The 21,685-nt window shown below is 44.0% G+C and overlaps 1 protein-coding gene across 1 annotated transcript in view; it reads right to left on the bottom strand.

The window, feature by feature from the left end:
• Positions 1 to 21,685, bottom strand: part of LOC142560813 (FAS-associated factor 1-like) — a 64,731-nt gene that overhangs the window by 41,734 nt on the left and 1,312 nt on the right. The window contains exons 2-9 of the mRNA XM_075673179.1: positions 15,002 to 15,070; positions 11,059 to 11,191; positions 9,609 to 9,694; positions 8,484 to 8,578; positions 5,776 to 5,860; positions 4,910 to 4,999; positions 2,034 to 2,114; positions 1,466 to 1,562 (exon numbers count right to left, since the gene is read on the bottom strand). Of these exons, the coding sequence (XP_075529294.1) occupies positions 1,466 to 1,562; positions 2,034 to 2,114; positions 4,910 to 4,999; positions 5,776 to 5,860; positions 8,484 to 8,578; positions 9,609 to 9,694; positions 11,059 to 11,191; positions 15,002 to 15,070 (736 nt within the window). The remainder of the gene's footprint in view (positions 1 to 1,465; positions 1,563 to 2,033; positions 2,115 to 4,909; positions 5,000 to 5,775; positions 5,861 to 8,483; positions 8,579 to 9,608; positions 9,695 to 11,058; positions 11,192 to 15,001; positions 15,071 to 21,685) is intronic.

Below are 21,685 nucleotides of genomic sequence, written 5' to 3'. Positions count from 1 at the left end.
TTGGCAAGTCTGTGACAATAACGTAGCCATGTCCACTTTGAGGGGACAGAAACAGATGGGCGCGCTTAGCTGCCAGTGACATAGAAACACATGACCGGCATGCTGCGGAAACTGCGGCATCTGTCTTCACTACTATCCTAATACGGCACGTATCTTAGCTGTGTTACAAGCGTCGGCGTATGAATAGGGTGCACTTTTAACGTATCAGTGTAAACATGGCTACTATCTTTGCCACTCGCAATTTGTTGCGTGCCCACGTGCAGACGAAAAGAATCGAAAGGCGCCTTTTTTGTTGTCGACCACAACCATTATAAAGCCTACACATAATAAAGGCAAGTTTGGTTGAAGCTTTTTTTTAGCCATGGAACTGCGGAAAGTGATGAAAGTAATGAAATTAGGCATCTACTTAAGAATGTTTGGTGTGTGCAGACCGCTTGGTTTGTCTTGAAGAGTCGTTTGCATAGCATTCAACAGATGGTAAGCGTGATCAATATTAGCTAGACTTGGCACACGACATATCGCTGTGGCAAGTTCGGGGTGCGATCATTACACGGGAAATAAAAAAAATCGAATTTTGACGACAAAATTCAGGGGTGCGATCATTATGCGAGTAAATACGGTAATTTCATGCTGCTAGCAAAATTTTGCCTGTAAACACACTTAGCCCCTGGGCATCTAAGCTTTGCAGGAAAGCCAGCCTCTCAGTCTCGCTGTCTCATATTTGTCGCTGATCTAGTGTCAGCCAGTGTGAGCACATCGTCGCTTCGCTTATCACCCCCACCTCGCCCTTCATAAAGCGGTGAACTGCAGTATTTCACAGAACTGCATGTTCCTAATTGCTTAGTTTTGTATCGTTTTCTGTTCTACTCCTCTGCTAATGTAACTTTCAAAACATGTGCTGTTAGCTGTTCCATCAAGTCTTTGCTATTGCATTTTTCCCCCATGTATACGAACGGCTTTGTCTTCATTTGGGTAATTTGAGGTTATGCCTCAGAGACCCGCTCCAAGACCTAAAAAAAAAAAAAAGAAGAACCTGCATCATAACCACCCAGCAATGGCAGGCCACCATACTCTTCCAGACACACTGCCCTGATGTAACTGCTGCCAAAAGGAAGATCTGTCAAAGGCTTCCATAATTTCATAAGGTGTTGGCTTGATAAAAGGCAAAAGGTGAAATGGCTGAGCTGAGTTCCTCCACGTTAACATGTGTTCCAAGTACATGATGAGGACGCGTAGGAGATGAAGATGTGTCGGAGTGGACAGCATGAGTGGCTAAAACATGGCGTGTGTGCTTGGCACAAATCAGTGCCTGACTGGAGCGGAGTTACCTGATGTTAGGGGAAAAGGGAACACAAGCATGTGTTTGTCAAAAGAACCGCTTGCATTGCTCCAGGGTGAATGTTTTTAAAAAGATGTGCCTTCGAGCTGGATCTCCCCTTGACACGGCAGTGTAGTGACCACTCACTCAGAGGTGCTGGAGTCGTGTCCTCAGACGCAATCAGGCACTCGTTAGCATCCTCGAACTCATCAGCATTACTGCTGTCGCTTGACAGCAACTCTGCCTGCAAAGACGCGCACACACATCAGTTTCCCCTAGGTACCACAAAAGATTGGTGTTATATTCCGCAAGGTACTGTCAAATGTCAGAGTTTTGTGCGAGACTACCTTTCATATAGGAAAACTCAAGTTTTCATTCATCCTGGAGGGACTGCTCCAACAAAGTGACAGAAAGGTCTCTGAAGTTCAAGACTGCGAGCTTTTATTCAGCATGCTGCCTATAAGGCCATTAGTGGTGTTCAGCAGCACAGGAGGTAAAAGCAAGATTGCCTGCAAAAGCAGACTGCATGAATTGCACAAATTGCATGATGAAAAAATGCAGCAGTGAGACAACACTAAGATGTGGCTATATGATGTGTCGTCTGCTGGCATATAAATGAAATGCTGTGTAGTTTCTAAAAAAAGGTCAACCTGACAACCTAGACAGACTCAACAGTTATGTATCGTGTGACTTTAACGTCGCAGAAAAGACTCACCGCTGCTGAGCTCGTGCCCCCGACATTCGACACGGTCAGCCAGTGTTCGTCAGTGCGTCCGATGGCCAGGGACAGCGCCATCTGCATCGCACACAAAGCAGACGATGTTGATGATGTACCAAGTGTTGGAGCACCTGCTAAGCATGACACATTGAGCTAAACAACCGGCTTATTATATCGGTTATGCGAAATTCTGCGAATGTGTTTCCCCACACATTTCATTTGAACCAGACAAGATGGCAAAAGCCATCCTATCCTAGAAGCAGAAGTTCATGAATTGGTGCCGCGATTCTTCCTTCGCTTCTCCCAACTACATTCTCGCTGTTTGCTAGCTTACCCTTGGCTATTCAATGGTTCCGCAAGTAGGTGGTCGGCCGTTTTGTGTCGGGGCAACTTAATACAGCCAAACCCGTTTATAACGGACTCGATAATTCTGCAAAAAGTGGCCACTATATCACAAGATTATTAGACATGAACTCGCTCTTAAAAACCCTTTAAAATTAATCAACCAAGATGGTATCAGGAGTTACAATTCAGCAGCACGTTGGTCCGAAAACCACACGTTCAGCGTCATTTTGGTTCTCTATACGTTCTCGCACCTAGCCACAAATTTCCATTAGCAATGTCCATCTAAAAAAAATGAAATGCAGCATCGTATGGCTCTTTCAAAATGGCGCTTGGTTCCGATCAACTGTCATTTCGAAACTGCAAGCGCTGCCGCCATTTTTTATTCGAGAGTATCTTACTACCAGCAGGACATGCCCGTATTCTACACAAGAGAGCGAAACATTCTAGTTGGTGGGAAGCTTCAGACACTACTGTGACGTGCTGCCAATCTGTGGAGGTCTAGGAGTCTCATGGTCTCGCCATTGCGACTGCGTGCCAGCCACACAAGAGTCATAAAATTACGTTATCTATGTCACTCCAGGCAAAAGAGGTGCCATGTTCGAAAAGTTAAGAACCGTTATCAGCAATCGTCAAAGTGTAAACGAAGCCGTATCGAACCGTGATCTTCTGATAACGGCATAGTTATGCAACATAACTTGTGCCCTTCGTAACATTGCGCGACGACAGCGCGCTGACTCGGTCAACATGGATATCGACAGCGACGACAGGAGCACTTGAGAGGCCGTTCAATCATCAAACTAAACCAAATCTACATTTCTAAATAAAGTAAAATAAAGAAGAGCAAGCCTGATTCAAGTTTCTGTTCCCCTCTGTTAAAGGTTGCATAAAGGTTACTACCTCAAACAACTGTTAAATTATGCTGTGCACTTAAATAAAGAGCGGGAAAAAAGAAAATAGAAAGCGGCTTGCGAGCAGATTTTTTTCCTTTTCTATTACAGGCGTGAGATCTGGACAGAAAATTCTCCAAAAGAACGAACCGCTTTATGTACAGCAGAAAGACCAGGCAACTGCGTTTTCATACATTTGAGGAAAAAAAAGAAAAAACATACTAACCAGGAAGACGTCCGAGCTGAAGTCACTAAAAAATGTAGCAGACTAAACTGTAGTTGACATCTACATAATGCAAAGCATTGTGCAAATAGTTGCAGCACGAGACACCTACGCATGCCAAGCTGGTCGTTTTGGCAGCTTCAACACGCATACGTTTGCACTCCTCGAATTCGACCTGGGTCAGCAGCTTCTTCAGGCAAGGAATTTTGGCGGTGAGTGCTGACCTGCTTGCCCTGTGCAAATACAGTAGAACCTTGTTCATACGTTTCAGAAAAAATTGTGAGAAAAAAACATACTAACCGGGGAAAACTTACAATCCGAAGTAACTAAAAAAATGTGACAGATTCAACTATGCATTGTTAACTTCTACGTAATGCAAAAAATTGCGCAGATCGCTGCAGCACATACGAGACGCCGACGCGTGTCGTGATGGTGGTGCTCCGGCGGCCCGAAACGCGTTTTGTTGTTTTCCTGTTGAGTGTTGTCTTAAGAGGGCGACGAAAAACCGAAACAGAATTGAGCTGGTGGGCGACGCCAGATGCTGCCGAAGCGAAACGTCATGCCCACATCGAGTCGCCTGAAGCAGGGAATGGCGGCGCTCGCTTGGATTATCGCCTACTAAAAGCGTGTAGTATGCTACCAGTGGCACTGCGCACCATGCACTGTGAAAGAGATAGGCAAAGATGCTTATCGCAATAAGATTGGCGGTGATAGCTGCAAATGCCGCATACCACGACCCCGGAGAAGACTTGCTTGTACCGAAATGACAAACTGAATGAGTGCCGGCGTTTTTATGTGAGACAGGCATGCGAGTATTACGGTGAAGCTGCCACGGCAGGCAGCTATATGCTGTTCTCGATCTCAGGCACATCGTGCATTTTCTTGTTTACGTGGGATCTAGTGGCCGGAAAGCATGTCATACGATCGCAGTTTGGTGACATACTGGAACGTCGGTGCCGAAAAATTGTGTGCTCTGGGAACGTATGAACCAGCAAAAAATGAGCGTAACTCTATCGGGTCATTTTTTTTTGTTCTCGATTGCGAACGTTGGTGCCAAGAAATGTATGAAACAATATTGCATCAACAAGGTTCTGCTGTAATTGCACTCTGAAATATTTTTTAACAAGAACGAAACTTGCAAGCAGAGGCCATATTTTCGACAGTCACTTTCGGGGGATCCCTTTTAGTTTCACAGCAGATTGTCCAGTGTGGTTCATCGCTGGCACAATGAGCAGGCTTGCTGTCAACACACTGGAGAACTATGCGGTATGCAAACAATGCTGAGGGAAGGTGTGCCATTTTCATTCGTTCGGTTACTAGTCGGCTATGTCAGTCAATGCGCACTAAAACGGTGATGAGTCCCGAATGTGACCAGTTTCTGAGAGTAGGGCTCTCACAAGGGGTGCACGGGTGCTCACCTCGTCGGGCGGTGGCGTTACCGACGGCCAACCTATCCACCGCTGATGTCGCACGGGTATGGAGGTCAGGTCGCTCACATCCTGTTTCAGCTGCACAGACATCCACAACAGTTAATAGTCTCTCTGGCATGTATTTCACAAAAATCAACGATGCAGGCCAGTTTCTCTGGCAAAAGCAGAGGTAATGTTTCTAGATTAACTGCTAGTTGCTGAACTGCCACACCAAGTGTGACAAGGAGTTTCCTACAAAGATTACTAGAGGAAGCTCTGGAACTGCCATCTACGAGTATGGCTGTTTATAGCCTGCACCGTAAATGATGGGACGTATACATGGATTTGTCTAAACACCATGCTTCCGGCTCCAAGCAGCTTCAAGATTTTGCAAATTGACCATACTCAACAAAATTTTGTGTGTAAGTGAAACAGTTGGCACATCGTGCATGCATGCATGCAGAGACTAATTACACTGCTGTGTTTGGAGAACATAGAAAGACGAAGCATAAGAAATAGCGTCACAAGAACATCTCAAGCCACAAGCATGAAGTTTAGGCAACTCCATGTACCAACAATCATCCTCATGGTAGCTGAACAATCACAGTGTCAGCGATACCTCTAACAACGTTTGAAGAAAACTCTGTGGCCGATACTCTATAGGAGTGATGGGCAGAAAACCTGTCCATCACTTCTATGTGACAATGTACAAATGTTAAACAAGTTTTCATAAGATTCCTCACTGGCCACAGGGCACTACAGACAATAAAAACTACAGGCTGCCACCATAAGCCATAACTGAATTGGCAGTTCTTACCGTTGCCTTGAAATGCTCACTTAGACACCAATTGTGGCCCCTGTCCTATCCTGCTTACCTCTAGAACAGTCTTGGAGCCAGGGACATTGATGGAGTATTCACTGCCCGAGGTTTCATCCCGGATGTGGAGCGTTACTTGGTTTCTGGAGAAACAAACCACGCAACAAAAATATTACAGCTAAACTTCAATACTGTATAACAAAATTTTTCACACAATGAAGTATTTAACTTTTTATAACTTTTATAACTTTAACTTCTATAACTCCTTGTAAATATAACACCACATATAATAATAATATTTGGGGTTTTACGTGCCAAAACCACTTTCTGATTATGAGGCACGCCGTAGTGGAGGACTCCGGAAATTTTGACCACCTGGGGTTCTTTAACGTGCACCTAAATCTAAGCACACGGGTGTTTTCGCATTTCGCCCCCATCGAAATGCGGCCGCCGTGGCCGGGATTCGATCCCGCGACCTCGTGCTCAGCAGCCCAACACCAGATAACACCACATATTTAGAACCTCAATATAATTAATTTTGTTTATACATGATTTCAAAATAATGAAATTTCACTGCCACAACAACAGAATTCTGGGACAATAAATGTCAGTCCAAATGCAATAAGAACATATCACACCCCATGTGCTGTATGCTCTAGGCGTGAGTGAAGGCTTGCGCAGGTGAGCCGAGAAAGATGGTGGCTTGATAAGCCACGTCTTCCCGCGCGAGCAAGGGCAAAGGGGAAGAGGGGGGGGGAGGGGGGGTTTGCGTGCATTTCATTTTCTAGTGCTCCTGTGGCCGCGCTGTGCATGGCTGTTAGCGCAGATGTATGTTTGTGCTTTCGACCAGAACACAGCAGCGCTACATTTTTTTTTACCTACACTGGCTACACAACCGTAGCTAGTGTAGGAAGCTACCGGTTTTTTTTTTTTTTTAATATGTGTAGAGCAAGCGTAGCTCCACCCACCTACACGAAACTATTCTTTATAGTAAATATGCTAAATACTAGTTACTTTGACTTGGCTTCGAACAAAAAAAAATTAACATTCATACAAGCGTAAAATAGAAAAAAAAAAAACTCAAGGCAGCAGGAACTCAGCTCAGTCAACGAGATCTGCCTGACATGAAATTCACCACTGCCAGCCATTGGTATTATAGGAGTAGAAAATGAGCTGGACAAGACAATCAACATCCACAATTTCAATAACACAGAGAAACAAAATTAAACTTTCTGTTGTATGTTTGTTCCTTGCAATGTTAACAGCTAAGTTTGCTAAATAAAGAAAGCTTCCGTCACACATATATATCCCTGTGACATCCACGTTTGATACTTACTTGTCCGATGCTTCTTTTTTTAACCTATAGTGGAAACAGTGTATGCATACAACAAAAAGGGAGTGGTGAATTTGCATGCTTTTGTTCTTTTAACTTGCATACAAGTGTTTGCTTTCAATAAAAACCTTTCAATAAGAAACACTTGCATCATGCCACACTGCGCAATGTCCACACAGAACTTGGAATGGCCCCTATTGTGGCAAAGACAGGCTCTATGCAACATGATTAGCCCAGCCCTAAAGAACCCAACCTTAACATTAAGGTCAATCCTACATTGAATCTGTCTAAACAGGAGTATTGGGCATATATACATGACCTCTTCAGCTAACCAACTTAGCTGCACTAAAATGTTGCACAGAAGTAGCATTTCGTGGTTGGTTCAGTTGAATACCGCATTTTGCATGCATTGCTTGCTTGGTTCATCGATGATAAATCTAAAGTGTGTGTTGTCTGCAGTGACACCACTCTAGAAATTTTGGTGGTGCCATCTGTCATCCTTATGGGGGAAGGCGCCTTCTCATGTAGCAATGGCGCATGGTGACACTGTCCGATTGCATCAAATCACTTTTTTTTTTTTTTTACTATGCAGATGATGCACACTTTGGATTTATTGACTTTCTCAAAATTTCAGTCCACACACTTGAAAACAATCCAATGCGAACAGAGCAACCACAGTTTTTATTCTCAGCTTCCAACGAATAACACTCCTACCAGAGCTTTGATGTTTCACATCTGACAGATTTTCTTGTGGATGCAACAAGTCTGGTGCATTGCGTTACAATGCAAGGTAGTTATAGAGGCTTTATGCAAACATTCGAGTGAATGAGCACTTCTTCAGGGTAATTAACTCAGGTTCAAAGTGCATGTCGGCACAAAGTGAGGCTCAGTGAACATTTTGCTTTCAAAGCAGTAAGACCCCTGTGAATGTCACCTGAACGAATGTCCAAGCATGCAAAAACTTGCTGACTAGGCTTTGTTGACTCATGGCATCACAGTGCAGTTCTCTGTTCATTAAGCACTAAGCAATGAAGGCCACTGTTGCATTGTAGTTCTGAATAACCGCACAGCGACAATGGCTGAGCCTCACAAAGTACAGCCAGACTCACAACGGCCCCTTAACCAAGATGGTGGAAATCACCAGTGTTGCCAGACGAGTATGCATTTAGAACATCCCCATTTATTGCATAATTACGAGGACTCATTAGAAAACGCACAAAGCAGCATCCTGTCACCTTGTCTTTCTTGCAACACAGTGTCCAGTGCCTTGGAATAATGTAAATTTGACACATCTATCAACAGTCCATTATAATTCGTGCCTGAAGGGAACACACTCAGGGGCCATGTTTAAGCAACAGACTGCAGCACCATTTGACCATGTTGCACACAGTCTGCATCATGCACTAGTACAGCTATCCTTGTTTAAGACTCACCCTCCTCTGCTGGGTACAGCTGCGTCTGCGTACGGCTGGCTGTTCCTGAGCATGATGCTGCCACCAGGCGCCAGCTCTGATGCCACGAAGGGTGTCTGCAGGCCAAGTGTGCGTTCACATTCAAGTGTTACACAACACCTTCAAGCGAACCGCACACTCATTTGATCGCGAAAGTCATTTTCAGCTAACAGCAACGCCAGCTGCAACAAAACTTGGCACCCCTTAATTAAAAAGCCCAGTTGCAGACAGCACAGATATGGAGCAATTCCAGTGTGAAATCTTACGCTTGAAAGACGAGTGCATTCGTCACGAAAAGCTACCAAAAATAGACACTTGTGTTGCCAAAACTGGGGAGAAAAACAGCGCGGCCATTATCACTCAAGTGGCCCGTGACTAAGAACACATGGCTCCTTGGCACGGCCTCCAAGATTAGACAGTGCCCGCGGTGGGCTGTTAATAAGAAAATTATACAATTAGCAGACCGGCCAAGACTGTTTCAATGGGATAGACTACTCATCTTTAACCAATTTAGCCAAAGTGAAATTTCATTGCAGTTGGTCTTTAATTATCTTTATGTAGCAGTGAACTAATAAAACTTAATGCAAATGACATTAAATATTTTTGTCAAGAAGGAATCTGATGCTCTCATTCTTCAATAACTTAAAGGAACACTAAAGAGATACACTAAATCAGTTTGAACAATTAAAGTATTCTTTTAAAGCTCTATCATCTTTAGCTTCATAGCAGTGGGTAGATTATAACAAAAATAAAATTAATGTTCTGATACTTAAATTTGGTGCCATAAATCCGATCAGCAGTGTAGTCAGCATGATGTCACAGGTGTCAATATATATTTGTCGCATGTGGACTGTTGAGGCTCAGTAAAGGTTCTTCAAACTTGCCAAGTTCACTGCCTGGCTCTTTTATACAATGCAGCTGAATTTCGCCGACACAAAAAAAAAACTAGGCCAGAGATGATGCTGTCCATATCCACGACATCACGGCAAGCCAATGCGGAAACGTGAAGGCAGGTCCTGGCACACTGCACAGGTCCTGTCAGCCTTTCTCAGGCACCACATTATCGACACAGTCGGCACGCCCCCCCCCCCCCCCCCTCCAACCCACCTCGTCTGTGACGTGGTCCCATCCCAGGAGTGCCTGCCGGCATGGTGGGATGCAGGTCTCCTGTGCAATCAATTGCCGTACATCGCCTGGACAACAGAGAGTGCAGACAGCAGAGTTAGGGAAGTGCAAACGTGAGAAAAATGCAGAGCTTTTGGGTTTCACACGGGTAGAGGCTGGTCGGATGCTTCAACTGACTGACAACTACAATAACGACGACTAGTAGTTAATACAGTACACTGCATTTTACACATAGCAAGCAACACTAGGAAGGCTCAAGAGACTTCTCTCGCTGCTCGCATTCGCAACCAAAAAATACTGTGTCTCATTTGAAAGGAAAGTGTAAGGCAATTCAATGTAGGATTAAAAAGGCCTTGAAACCCTTCTTGAACACAGTAAAAGAATGTTGCCGATCTGTTGGCAAGGCACCTGTGAACAGGTGAGCCAACTATTATTGCAATGCATGCAGCAGGGAATCTACGATCTTGTATAGAAACAGTGAGCAGTCGCTTGCTCTCGCTTCCGCAACGTCATCAAAAGCAGATGGTCTACCAACTCTATTGGCCGATTTCGTGATCATGAGAATGTTCTCAGTAATACATAATTGTCCTTTTTTAATTTATTAAATGAAACATATACATGTCTCCAATCTATCCCAAAAAGACAGAAAAAATAATTTCATCTTTGCAGCACGCGTAGCTGCGTCTGCTGCACGTGGCCTCCAAGATGGCAGCAAGCATGCTGCGTAGCAAAGTCTATTGTGGCCGCCACAGTTGCTGCGACAAGCCCTTTCACTGCCGTGACACTAATATTTTGGCCAGGGCTTTGCCCTCTTGGCTCCTTCCCCCACTGTGCAACTTCCAGCACATTAGCAGAGACAAAAATAGAGAGAAAGCCGGGTATCGGTGTGATAACTCCACTTACAGTTGAAGGATGCGAAAAAAATTTTTTCGGGTCGAGATTCGTGGGACGACGGAAATTTCAACCACCTGGGGTTCTTTAACGTGCACCTAAATCTAAGCACACGGGCGTTTTTCGCATTCCGCCCCCATCAAAATGCGGCCGCCGTGACCGGGATTCGATCCCGCGACGTCGCGCTCAGCAGCCCAACACCATAGCCACTGAGCAACCACGGCAGGTGGCCAAAGAGCAGTGGTGTGGTGCAGAGGCTAGAAAAATTTCATCACGGCAGCCAAACAGAAATCGACAAGAGAGGAAATCACTTCCCCAATAAAGTGAAAGTAAAGGCTATGGCCTCAATGGCAGCAAACTCGTTCACAGCAGCCATGTTTTCAGCACAAGCGTACAAGAATCAAGTATGCGAAATTGCACACTGGTTTTACAGAGCAGGCGGCAGTGCCACCGGAAAGTCCAAATAATCGAACAGTTCCAGCGTCTGAAAAAGATCTGCTGGCAACGGCAGCAGCACGAACGTTACAGAGCAGCAACTCACCGCATGTGAGCCCACGGCGTGGAAGCGCCAGGGCCACTGCACGGTCCCGGTACATGAGCTGAATTCGTTGGACAGAGTCCTCTTCGGACGGCAGTGACTGTGTTTCCCGAGGCAGCGCATTGTGTACCGCATCCTGCGCAGTTTCAAGGCACCGCAATTTTCACACCTCACAGCACTGCTATAGCACTCGACTTTAAGAAGCACTTTGTCACTAGGATATTGTTGAGCCCGAGGAGGTCAACATTAAGGAGAATTTTAGCAAAGCACAAGCTAATACATAGAACCCGGCTACATTGAACTTGCAAAAAAATGCCTATCAGTTCGATATAGGGCATAATTCGATATGAGCCTGCTAAAGAATTGGACGTCATAAAAACACATACCATTTATAAAATCACTTTACTGATGAAGCTACCCTAGTTTTGCATTAAATAGTCCTGTACTTTCTCCCGCTTGGGCAATTTCGCTACATGCGATGCACGCACTTCTCCACATTGTCTAAAGAGTCGGAACAGCTGAGGCCGCAACCTTCCACATTCCCGCAGAAGCACCGGACTAGTGCGAGTGCGCCAATCACCTCGGAGGATGTGGGCAAAGGACCGTCATTGCTTTCCTCATTGTGCCCACTTTCACTTGTGCTTGGTAACATGTCGGCAAAGTAGTCTTCATTTTCAGGCTCCCCCATGGTCGCGACATCATCTGCACTCCCAACCTCATCAACCATTGGCTTGTTTGTCAACGGCTCCTGGAAATTCTGACAGCTCGCTCCAAACTTCGGCAACACCGGCAACGGCTTCGTCGCGCTCATCAGAATTTACAGTGGTCACTGGGCACGCGGAAGCTGTACACGGCCTTGCATATGCATCAGGCGCCACGGGCACCGGGTCGCGAGTTTGTCCACTTTAGCCCTAATCTCCCCTTTCAATATCGTGCTGAGAGTGCTCCGCGGAATCTTGCATGCTGTGGGGTCATCCGACTTCTCACCGCATTTGACCCGATTTACAATTTCAAGCTTCACGGTGAAAAGCTAATTCTGCCGCTTCATCACGGCAGCACTTCGGGAGAAGGCCCAGAAGGCACAAACACAATGAACCAGAAAAGCAGCGAGACAACTCACACTTGCGCCATCTTGCATGATCAGGGCACAAGAGGCTCTGATTGGCTGTCTGAGCAAGCACTGCGGGCGGGCAAGGATAATGTTGAATTCCAATGGCGGAGTCAGAGCAGCCGACGGACTCCGCGAGCGAGCACTCGACTCTGGCGCAGAGCAACGCCTCCAGATCCGCGAGTGGAACACAACCTGCACCGCTGGAGCAAGGTGGAAGCGGAACTTCTATCGCAGAGTTACCCAGGATGCCTTGCATGTTGTCATTTCCTTCCGCTGTTTGCTTACAGCACTGCCGCACCGGTCACTTGTCTCTTCAGCGTCGTTCACCTGTTGTTTTTTTAAAAGTGCGGAATGGATATCTCGCCAAGCGTGCAACAGCATTTGCTTGCTCGGGAGTCGTGACCGGTGGCGCCTCCCAGCAGACAAACGTGGTAAAGGAAATACGTCATGCAGAGTTCCGGTCCACTCCACCGATATTGGCGTAGCATCTTTTTCTGCTCCACGGAGTGACTCCCGCTCTGAATCCACTCCGACTCTCTCATTGGAACACCTTACTCCAGCCCTCACTCTGTCATTGGAACAAACTTGCTCCAAAACGAGCAGAATAACTTGCTCCGACTCCACCATTGGAATTCAACATAAGTTTTTTTGGACGGGAGTGTCCACGGCTCGCCTGACGCAGCACGGACACGGTAGGGAGAGAGGTTGAACGAAGCCGCACTGCCGGGTTTCCCTGCCGCCGCGAGGGAAAGCCAACTTCTGAGGGCACTTTTGCGCTGCCTGTCGTTCCATATATCAAGAGTCACTGCTACGTTTGTTCGATGTAAGCGTAACTTTTGCTATATATACTCATTGTAACTATACCACGTTCAGAAATTGTTTAATATACAGAATAATTCTATGTAAATGGATTCGATATAGTCGGGTTCGACTGCAACAAGAGAACAATAGCAAGCATTTGTGAAAAATAATGCTGGTTGTTTTTATGCTACATGTATCATGCTAAGTTGCAATGAGCATTTTATAATTAGTAAAAATGTGTATTACTTCATATTTTAATGTGATCAGCATTTCTGGGAACTTCGGATGATGATGATGATGATGTCCTTGATGAGTTTGGCGCTTACCCACTCGCGGGGATTGGCCAAGAATCGGGCAGACTTTGCTTAAGTGTGCAGAAAATGGAGGTAACAACCTAAAATTTTGTTACATGAATTTAGCCGAGAGAAAATCGAAACGGATGTTTTGTGGCATGTATGTTTGTATCTAACTTCTTTCACATATTCTTAGGTGACTGGGTGTGTGCCACTATATATATGTATATGTGCTCCTCCTTAATGACAAAGAAAAAAATCCTTGAAATTTTTTTTTTTCATGCTGGGCAGAATAAAACCGCCGTCATATACAGGGTGTTTTCTTAAACCATAGAGAATTTTTAAATATTACGTGTGTAAACAAAAAGGGTTCTCTACCGCGGACTCAGCTAGCTAACCGCGCACTTGGTTACAAAACTAGCTCTGGCCGAGAGCGGCCCGCGAATGTACCACTGTGGGCCAGAAAACGCAACGCAAAGTAAGGCTCACGCGTACACTCGCCCCAAGTGGCTCTCACGCAACAAGGGCGCCTCGCGAACTTGGGGGAGCAATCAGGCACACAACCTTTCTCTTTGAAATGCAACTTTACTCTCTGCGACACAGGCCACTGTACACCGCCAGGGTCGTGAAACGCGGGACTCGGGGCGGAGAGAGATGCTTGCGGTCAGCGAAGGGGGGTCGAACGGGGGGTGGCGGCGAGGCTGCAGGCATGCAGCCCGCCGCTTGCGGGATTGTCTCCTCAATGTGTTCGAGGCACCTCGGTTTCCCAGAAAAACAGGACCTGGTAGTGATGGCGCCGTGTTCGTTGCTTACACATGTGGCACATAGCGTAATTGTAGTTCTTGAGTTGGATTACTCAAAGTGGAGAACATTAGAGGACAAGCAATCGAAATGGACAACCAACTAATTAGTAAAAAATCACAAATAAAATTTCTAATTAATTATTTTAAGGCATACATGGCAATTCACTAATTTTAGCCGGTGAGATTGCAGGTGTTTCGTGGTATGCGCTGTGAAACTTGTGCCAAATATGCATTATTGTTCTAATTACATTTTTTAACAGACTGCCGTTTTATGTCTTGAAGCACAAAAATAAGTTGATCGCCTCTGTATTTCATTGCACACTTTGGGAATGAATATCTTGAAACTGGTGTCGTAAAATTTGTTTCGAGTGGATACGTATCGTAGCCATGCGAACTCACCCGCTGCAATTGGTACATTGCAATATGTGCCATAACGTAACATTTAATTATTGATTTTGTGTTAATCAGTCACTTATGCAGTTCAATATCTCATACAAGTAATGTCCACCTCTTTGAGTAATCCAGTTCAATGACTAGAATCATGCTATCTGTGCCAGGCTATTTTTAAAAATCCCGTATGGCCTAAAAATAACACCCAGTATATTCAGACGATCTTGTCTGAATATATATTGAAACACATGTCGTGTTTGAATTTGCAGCACCGTCACTCGATGGCGCAGCTTGTCCCGAGGGCAGTGCGAAAGAGGAGCCCAGCTGCATGCTTGCATCATACATGACGCATTTCGATAGTGCCAACACGGCGTGTCGCTGAATTGCTTCCATGCTAATCGCCTTACCGTTGACATTCATCACGAGATGGGTTCTGCCCGAATATTTATTTCCGTAGTGTTGTTCTCATAGCCGTTCCTCCCCCTCCCCCCCCACCTTTAATAGCAAAAGGCCTTGAAGGTAAAACAAAATAAGTAAAATAAACTCGCCAGCAGGTTCCAGTTGGCCTGTTCCAGGAACATGAAACATTCGCCCACATCTTCAAGACCGGTACAGGCCTGCAGAGAGAGAGAGAGAAGTGTCAGCTTGCTCATTAAATCATGCCAATCATGCTTTCGAACAGCGACTACTTTTATCACTGAATGTCGGTAAATATTTTTGTTTGTACACTTAAACAAAAATTCAATAAGCGGGATTCCTTAAGAAGACGTCTGCCTAGCAAACAGGAGTGAGAGAGGTTCTGACATAAATGTTTGAAAGAGTTGCTGTTAGAATAATGATTAAGCATTCTCTTTGACAAAGAGATGCAGAACGTACCATTGTGGACAAACGACAAAGTAGAACACTTCTCACAATAACTTGACAGCAAGATCTTGCACCACCACTTGTCCAATGGCCAAAAAAAAATAGTAGAGGCCTCTTACTAACTGTACAACAGAAATCATGCTGACGTCACATGAATTAGTAAAACCAGAAACAAAAGAATGCAATTCTGGTTAGCCCTAACTTGTTGGCATTTCAACTGTGTAAGATATTAGATCTATGCTTCTAAATTCTTTACCCACATTAGCACATTCATTTGCTCTGCAATGCTGCCTAGAGGCACTACCACCTGCCTTTGTAAATCACTACAAATATCAATCACAAAGCAGTGATATTTGGTGCATTGAAAGGACAGTTTGTGTATCATCTGAGAGGAAAAATTATAATGCATAATTGAGTCATGGCGGATGTACAGTTGCCTATGGCAATGAGAAATCAGTCAAATTCGAAATTTCCTTGGCTACATTATTTTGTAATGTGCTGAACATTCGTTAACAAGGAAGGAGCAATAGGCAAGACAGGTAGCAGCTAAATTAATGGACACTAAAGCTAAAATGTAAGTCAAGCTAGAGTAAGAGATTAGTGCACAAAAATGACCAATGTGTCACTTCTGCTGTGACTAAAGACTTTGCGAGCAAGGAGTGCTATGTATAGGTAGAGAAAGATTGGTGCCACCAGTGTGAATAAGTAAATAAACGAACAAGACCCCAACTTAATGGCACCTTTACGTCTCACTCATAACTGGTAAATAGTAGTAATAAAAAAGAAAAGAAAGGAGCTACTGCATCCCATTTGAGCATGATAGAACATTGTCTGGCCAAATTCATACAAAAAGAACTGTGATGTTACTTTCTCTTGACACTGCTGTGTTAGTGCTACTAGCGGGAAAGTGGCACCTTCTGACTGGTCCTTCTGAGTGGTCAAGGTGCCTGGAGGAGCATCACCTCCAAAACCACTAGCACCAATCTACGGGCGACATATCCTTACACGTTTTGTCTAGCAACCAACTGTCTTCAAGAGACCTGCCGGAGCAAACTGCAGCTGTCTCAGAGACTACGTCATGTGCTGGTGAAGAGAGAAACGCCAGGGGAGTTGTTTCAGGACTGCAGTTTATTACTTTGTCTAGACTTCACATGAGCTGTAAGTGCCCCTTTATCATAGTTACCACGGCAAATTTTGCTTTCACTGAACTGCAATGTTGCAACGAATGCACAAACCACCCCCTTCGGCTGCTTTTTTTTTTTCTTTAATTTACTTGTATGCTGGATAGGATTACATTTTAATCACAGAGCCCAGAAACAAATGAGCCTCATTAATTAACATCACAATATGAAATCATCATCATCATAATCATCCTATTCATGTCCACTGCAGGACGAAGGCCTCCCCCTGCAATCTTCAATTACCCCTGTCCTGCGCCAACCGATTCCAACTAGCACCCGCAAATTTCCTAATTTCGTTGCACCATCTAGTCTTCTGCCATCCTCTACTGCGCTTCCCTTCTTTTGGTACCGATTCTATCACCCTAATGGTCCAACGGTTATCTAGTCAGCGCATTACATGACCTGCCCAGCACCATTTCTTTCTCTTGATGTCTATTAGAATATCATGTATACCCGTTTGCTCTCTGATCCAAACCACTCTCTTTCTGTCTCTTAAAGTTATGCCTAGCATTACTTGTTCCATCGCTCTTTGCGCGGTCCTTAACTTGTTCTCAAGCTTCATTGTCAGCCTCCAAGTCTCTGTGCCGTATGTCAGCACCGGTAACACTGATTGTATACTTTCCTTTTCAATGATAACGGTAAGCTCCCAGTCAGGAGTTCGTGTCTGCCGTATGCAATCCAACCCATTTTTATTCTTCGGTGAATTTCCTACTCATGGTCAGGGTTCCCTGCGATTAGTTCACCTAGGTAAACATACTCCTCCACTGACTCTAGAGGCTGACTTGCGATCTTGAACTCTTGTTCCCTTGCCAGGTTATTTATCATTATCTTTATCTTCTGCATATTAGTCTTCAGCCCCACTTAAGGTCCTCAATCATTTGTTGTAACTCGTCTGCATAGTTGCTGAATAGAACAATGTCATCGGCAAACCGAAGGTTGTTAAGGTGTGCGCCGTCGATCTTTACTCCTAAGCCTTCCCAGTTTAATAGCTTGAATACTTCTAAGCACGCAGTGAATAGCATTGGAGAGACTGTCTCCTTGTCTGACCCCTTTCTTTATAGGTATCTTCCTACTTTTCTTGTGTAGAATTAAGGTAGCTGTGGAATCTCTGTAGATATTTTCCATGGTATTTACGTAAGCAGTCTGTACTCCTTGATTATGCAATGCCTCTATGACTGCTGGTATCTCTACTGAATCAAATGCTTTTTTTGTAATCTATGAAAGCCATATAGAGAGGCCTATTGTACTCTGCAGATTTCTCGATAACCTGGTTAATGCCATGGATGTGATCCCTCGTAGAGTAACCTATCCTGAAGCCAGCCTGCTCCCTTGGTTGACTAAAGTCCTGTGCTGTCCTTATTTTATTGGAGATTATTTTGGTAAATATTTTATATAATACTGGGAGTAAGCTAATGGGCCTATAATTTTTAGTTCATTAACATCACCCTTTTTGTGGATTAGTATAATGTTTGCATTCTTCCAGTTTTCTGGGACCCTTGCAGTCGGTAGACACTTCGTATAGAAAGCCGCCAGTTTTCCTAGCATTATGTCTCCTCCATCTTTGATTAAGTCGACTGTTATTCCATCCTCTCCTGCCGCTTTTCCCTGTTTCATGCCTTGCAAGGCCTTTCTGATCTCACCTCTAATTATAGGAGGAGTTTCTGTATACTGTTCATTATTGTTTCGAATAGAGTGCTCCTGAGTCCTCTGGGCACTGTAAAGGTCAGTATAGAATTCTTCCGCTGCTTTTACAATACCTTCGAGATTGCTGAGGATATTACCCTGTGTATCTTTCAATGCATATATCTTGGTTCGTCCTATGCCAAGTTTCCTTCTCACTGATTTCAGGCTATGTCCATTTTTAACGGCTTCTTCAGTCTTTCTCACGTTATAATTTCTAATATCACTTAATTTCGCTTTGTTGATCAGTTTTTATAGTTCTGCGAATTCTATCTTATCTCTTGAGTTCCGACTACCTCAACTGAGCATAAGACATAGCTCAGTAAGATAATCTCGCAGGCGGCTAGGCTACCTTGTCGCCGATAAGTATGGCCCGGGGGACCCTACGTGTCTAAGAGATCCACTAATTTGTCCGCCCTTTGCGGGTTTTTGCTGATCGGCATAGGTTGCACAACATAGTGTCATTATGAAACAGACTACCATATTTGGTAGGGTTACACAGTCTTTCCTTTTAATCCTTGTATTTTACACAGCAAAGGGTGCTGGCTATATCTGAGGGACTACCACATAAAAGAAACATGTTCGCCCTGCCACTCAAACAATTTAGGTGACATTATCGAATGTTCATTACAGAGGTGCTTCTGTTTACGTAAATTTCTCATGAAGAACTTCTTGTACTTTTCAATTATTTCAACTTTTATGTGCTAAATTTTGATCTTGTGATAGGGTTTTCAGATGTGTAGACATCTCAAACCTGTAAATACCATTTTTTATTTCTGCACTTGCTATTTCGATTGAGTGTAATCTTATTTGAATGCATTACGCTAACACTTTGACTGCTGACTAAATTTTTGTTGCTCTGCCATGTATCTACTTATATTTGGCATCAGGCACACACAAAGAACACTTTTGTAGGTTTAAGCTCGCTGTCATTTTCCCAGTTTGCTGCGTGGGAAAAATAAAAGCGATTTTTAATTCAATAACTGAATGTATGGGGAGAGGTAGCAGCGCAGAGCTCTGGTATAACTTCAACCACTCTGGGTTCTTTAACACGTGTCCCAAGCACAGTAAACTAGCATCATTTGCCTTCTGCTCGCACTGTTACGCAGCCGCAGTGGCTAGGCATCAAAGCTGCAGCCTTGTATACAGCTGTAGAACACCATAGCCACTGCAGCAGGTATCTGAGCGATTAAGTGAAAGACTAACTGCAACGAAATTTCACCTTGGCTAAGTTGGTTATAAAAGAGCAGTACATAGTACTACTGGAGCAATATTGGCAGAGCTGCAGGGCTGGTAATTGTGCAATTTTTTTATTAGCCGCCTTTAAACTACACTTAAGCAGACGATGCAGGCATCTGACGGTTGGCAGTTATACCCCATTGCCTCCAAGATTTCTCAGTGCACCGTGGGAAGCCGTAGGTAACAACTAATCTCACCCGCTGTGGCAGATTAGTGGCTGCGACTTAAAAGGATTTTTGGAGGGCCCAGTTGGTACATACTTGACATGATTAAAGAGTGGGGGAAAAGAAAATAATACAGTTGCAGCATGAAAGAAAAGGGTAGACACTGGACAAGCTTGACCTGTGTCTACCCTTTTCTTTCGTCTGAGTCTCTTTTTTTTTTTTTTTTGCTCTTTAACCATGTCAAACAGTGTTTATGGCATTGTACTGCTAAGCACGAGCTCGCAGATTCGACTCAACCGCAGCAGCCGCATATGCATGGGGGCCAAATGCAAAAATTGTTGTGTACTTAGATTTAGGTGCCCGTTAAAGGAACCCCAGGAGACAAATTTTATCCCAAATTCCCCCACCCACTCTGACGAGCCTCATAATCATATCATGGTTTTGGCATGTAAAACCCCAAATTACATTTTTGTTAAGCGGATAATCTCCGAGGTCACACCGGGGAACTGCGCTTTCTTAGTCATCTGTTGCTTCTGGCAACAATAAAGGTGGGGGGGGAGGGGGGGGGGCTTTTCTTTTTTTCTTTTGCAGTTTTGGTATCAAAAGCATCTACTTTTGTGATGCATCCACTTGTATTTAAAACATAAGATTTTCCACAGAGGCTGCTCTACAATCAACGCTGTCTGAAACTAGACATTTATGCTGCCCAAAATTTTGTTGCTTTTGGCCTTTAAAGGTGTGCTGACACACATAAAAAATTTCATAAGTTGTAGAAACTTTACTACACAGTTCTCGCATGCAAAATGATGGCAAATAACAAGCACGAGGGTTCACGAGGGTTAAGAAATATGAAAGTTTAGTTCCCTACTAAAGTTGGTCTCGAAATACCAGACCTGGAGCCATCAACATTATCGTGACATCATGGCACAAAGCAGTATTTGCCGATGTGATGTAGCAATAAGCCTAGATATGACAGCGTTCTTATTTTAAAAAATAGAGTGCTGCACATGTTTCTTGCAGATGCGAAATGAAACTAGTCAATTTATCAATGTATCATGACATATCAAACTCGTAGATACCGAAACAAAAACTGGTCTGCAAGAACAAGCATTACACAAGTATTATGAGTATAGCAAATTACGTAGGGTGCTCTGACACTTCCTATAATCTTCCTAGGGTTTAAAGGACTTGATCCTTCATTTGAAGCAAAGAAATGACTAGTTAAAAATGTTGTTTCAGTACTTTTTTCAAAAAGAAACTCTCTGAACGATGCACAGAAAAATGCAAGGTGTCAACATATAGCTAATCAGCTCTGAACAAATGTTTGAGAACGATGTCCAAGCAAACATTTCTTATGCAGAAATATGATGGCAAATAAAGAATACAAGGCATTGCCTTGTGAATCAATAACAAATGCTTCAGTTTTAAATAGCAGACACTGCTTGCTGGTTCAACTCGAATGCACATATGTGCAAGTTGAATAGGTGTATGAAATTATGCTTAGGTTCAACTCGAATGCACATATGTGCAAGTTGAATAGGTGAATGAAATTATGCACATGGCAAGAGCTTTTGCAAAGGTAGGCAGTATCTTGGTGTGCTCTACAGAGGTTACACTTTTCAGAAAAGCAGGGTGCATATCTCAATAACAGATGGTGGCTCGGGATGTTGAAGGCCACACATCATCAGGTCTCATTAGGCAACATTATAAAATGCTACAGTTTAAATAAGTGATAGCAGCTAAGTGAAAGTCTGTTTCGGATGCGTGCTAGGTTCATTTGCAGTAATAATGATCGTCCTTAACTATGCGTTGTGTATTTTAATGAAGCATTGCAGGCGAAAGAAAGCTTTCTAAGCTAATGTTCTAACGAAACAAGCGCACTTCCGAATGAACGGAAATATGGGTGATTTGGTATTTATACTGAAGCAGTGCACGTTAAACAGTAGGGACTGCAAAAGTTACAAAGACCAAACACTTGTTTCTGTCACTTCTTGCATGCCGTTTCAGCGTGACCACAGTTCTGTTTTAAAAGCCTGCAGCAACTTGTGCACCCAACTTTGATTTGAGATGTCATGCCATCGAGTCACACTTTACCAGCTTCCTA

Source organism: Dermacentor variabilis, chromosome 10, assembly GCF_050947875.1.
Source record: "Dermacentor variabilis isolate Ectoservices chromosome 10, ASM5094787v1, whole genome shotgun sequence".
Taxonomy (NCBI): domain Eukaryota; kingdom Metazoa; phylum Arthropoda; class Arachnida; order Ixodida; family Ixodidae; genus Dermacentor; species Dermacentor variabilis.
Note: the sequence above shows the minus strand (reverse complement) of the source record. Positions and strands in the feature narration are given on the sequence as shown.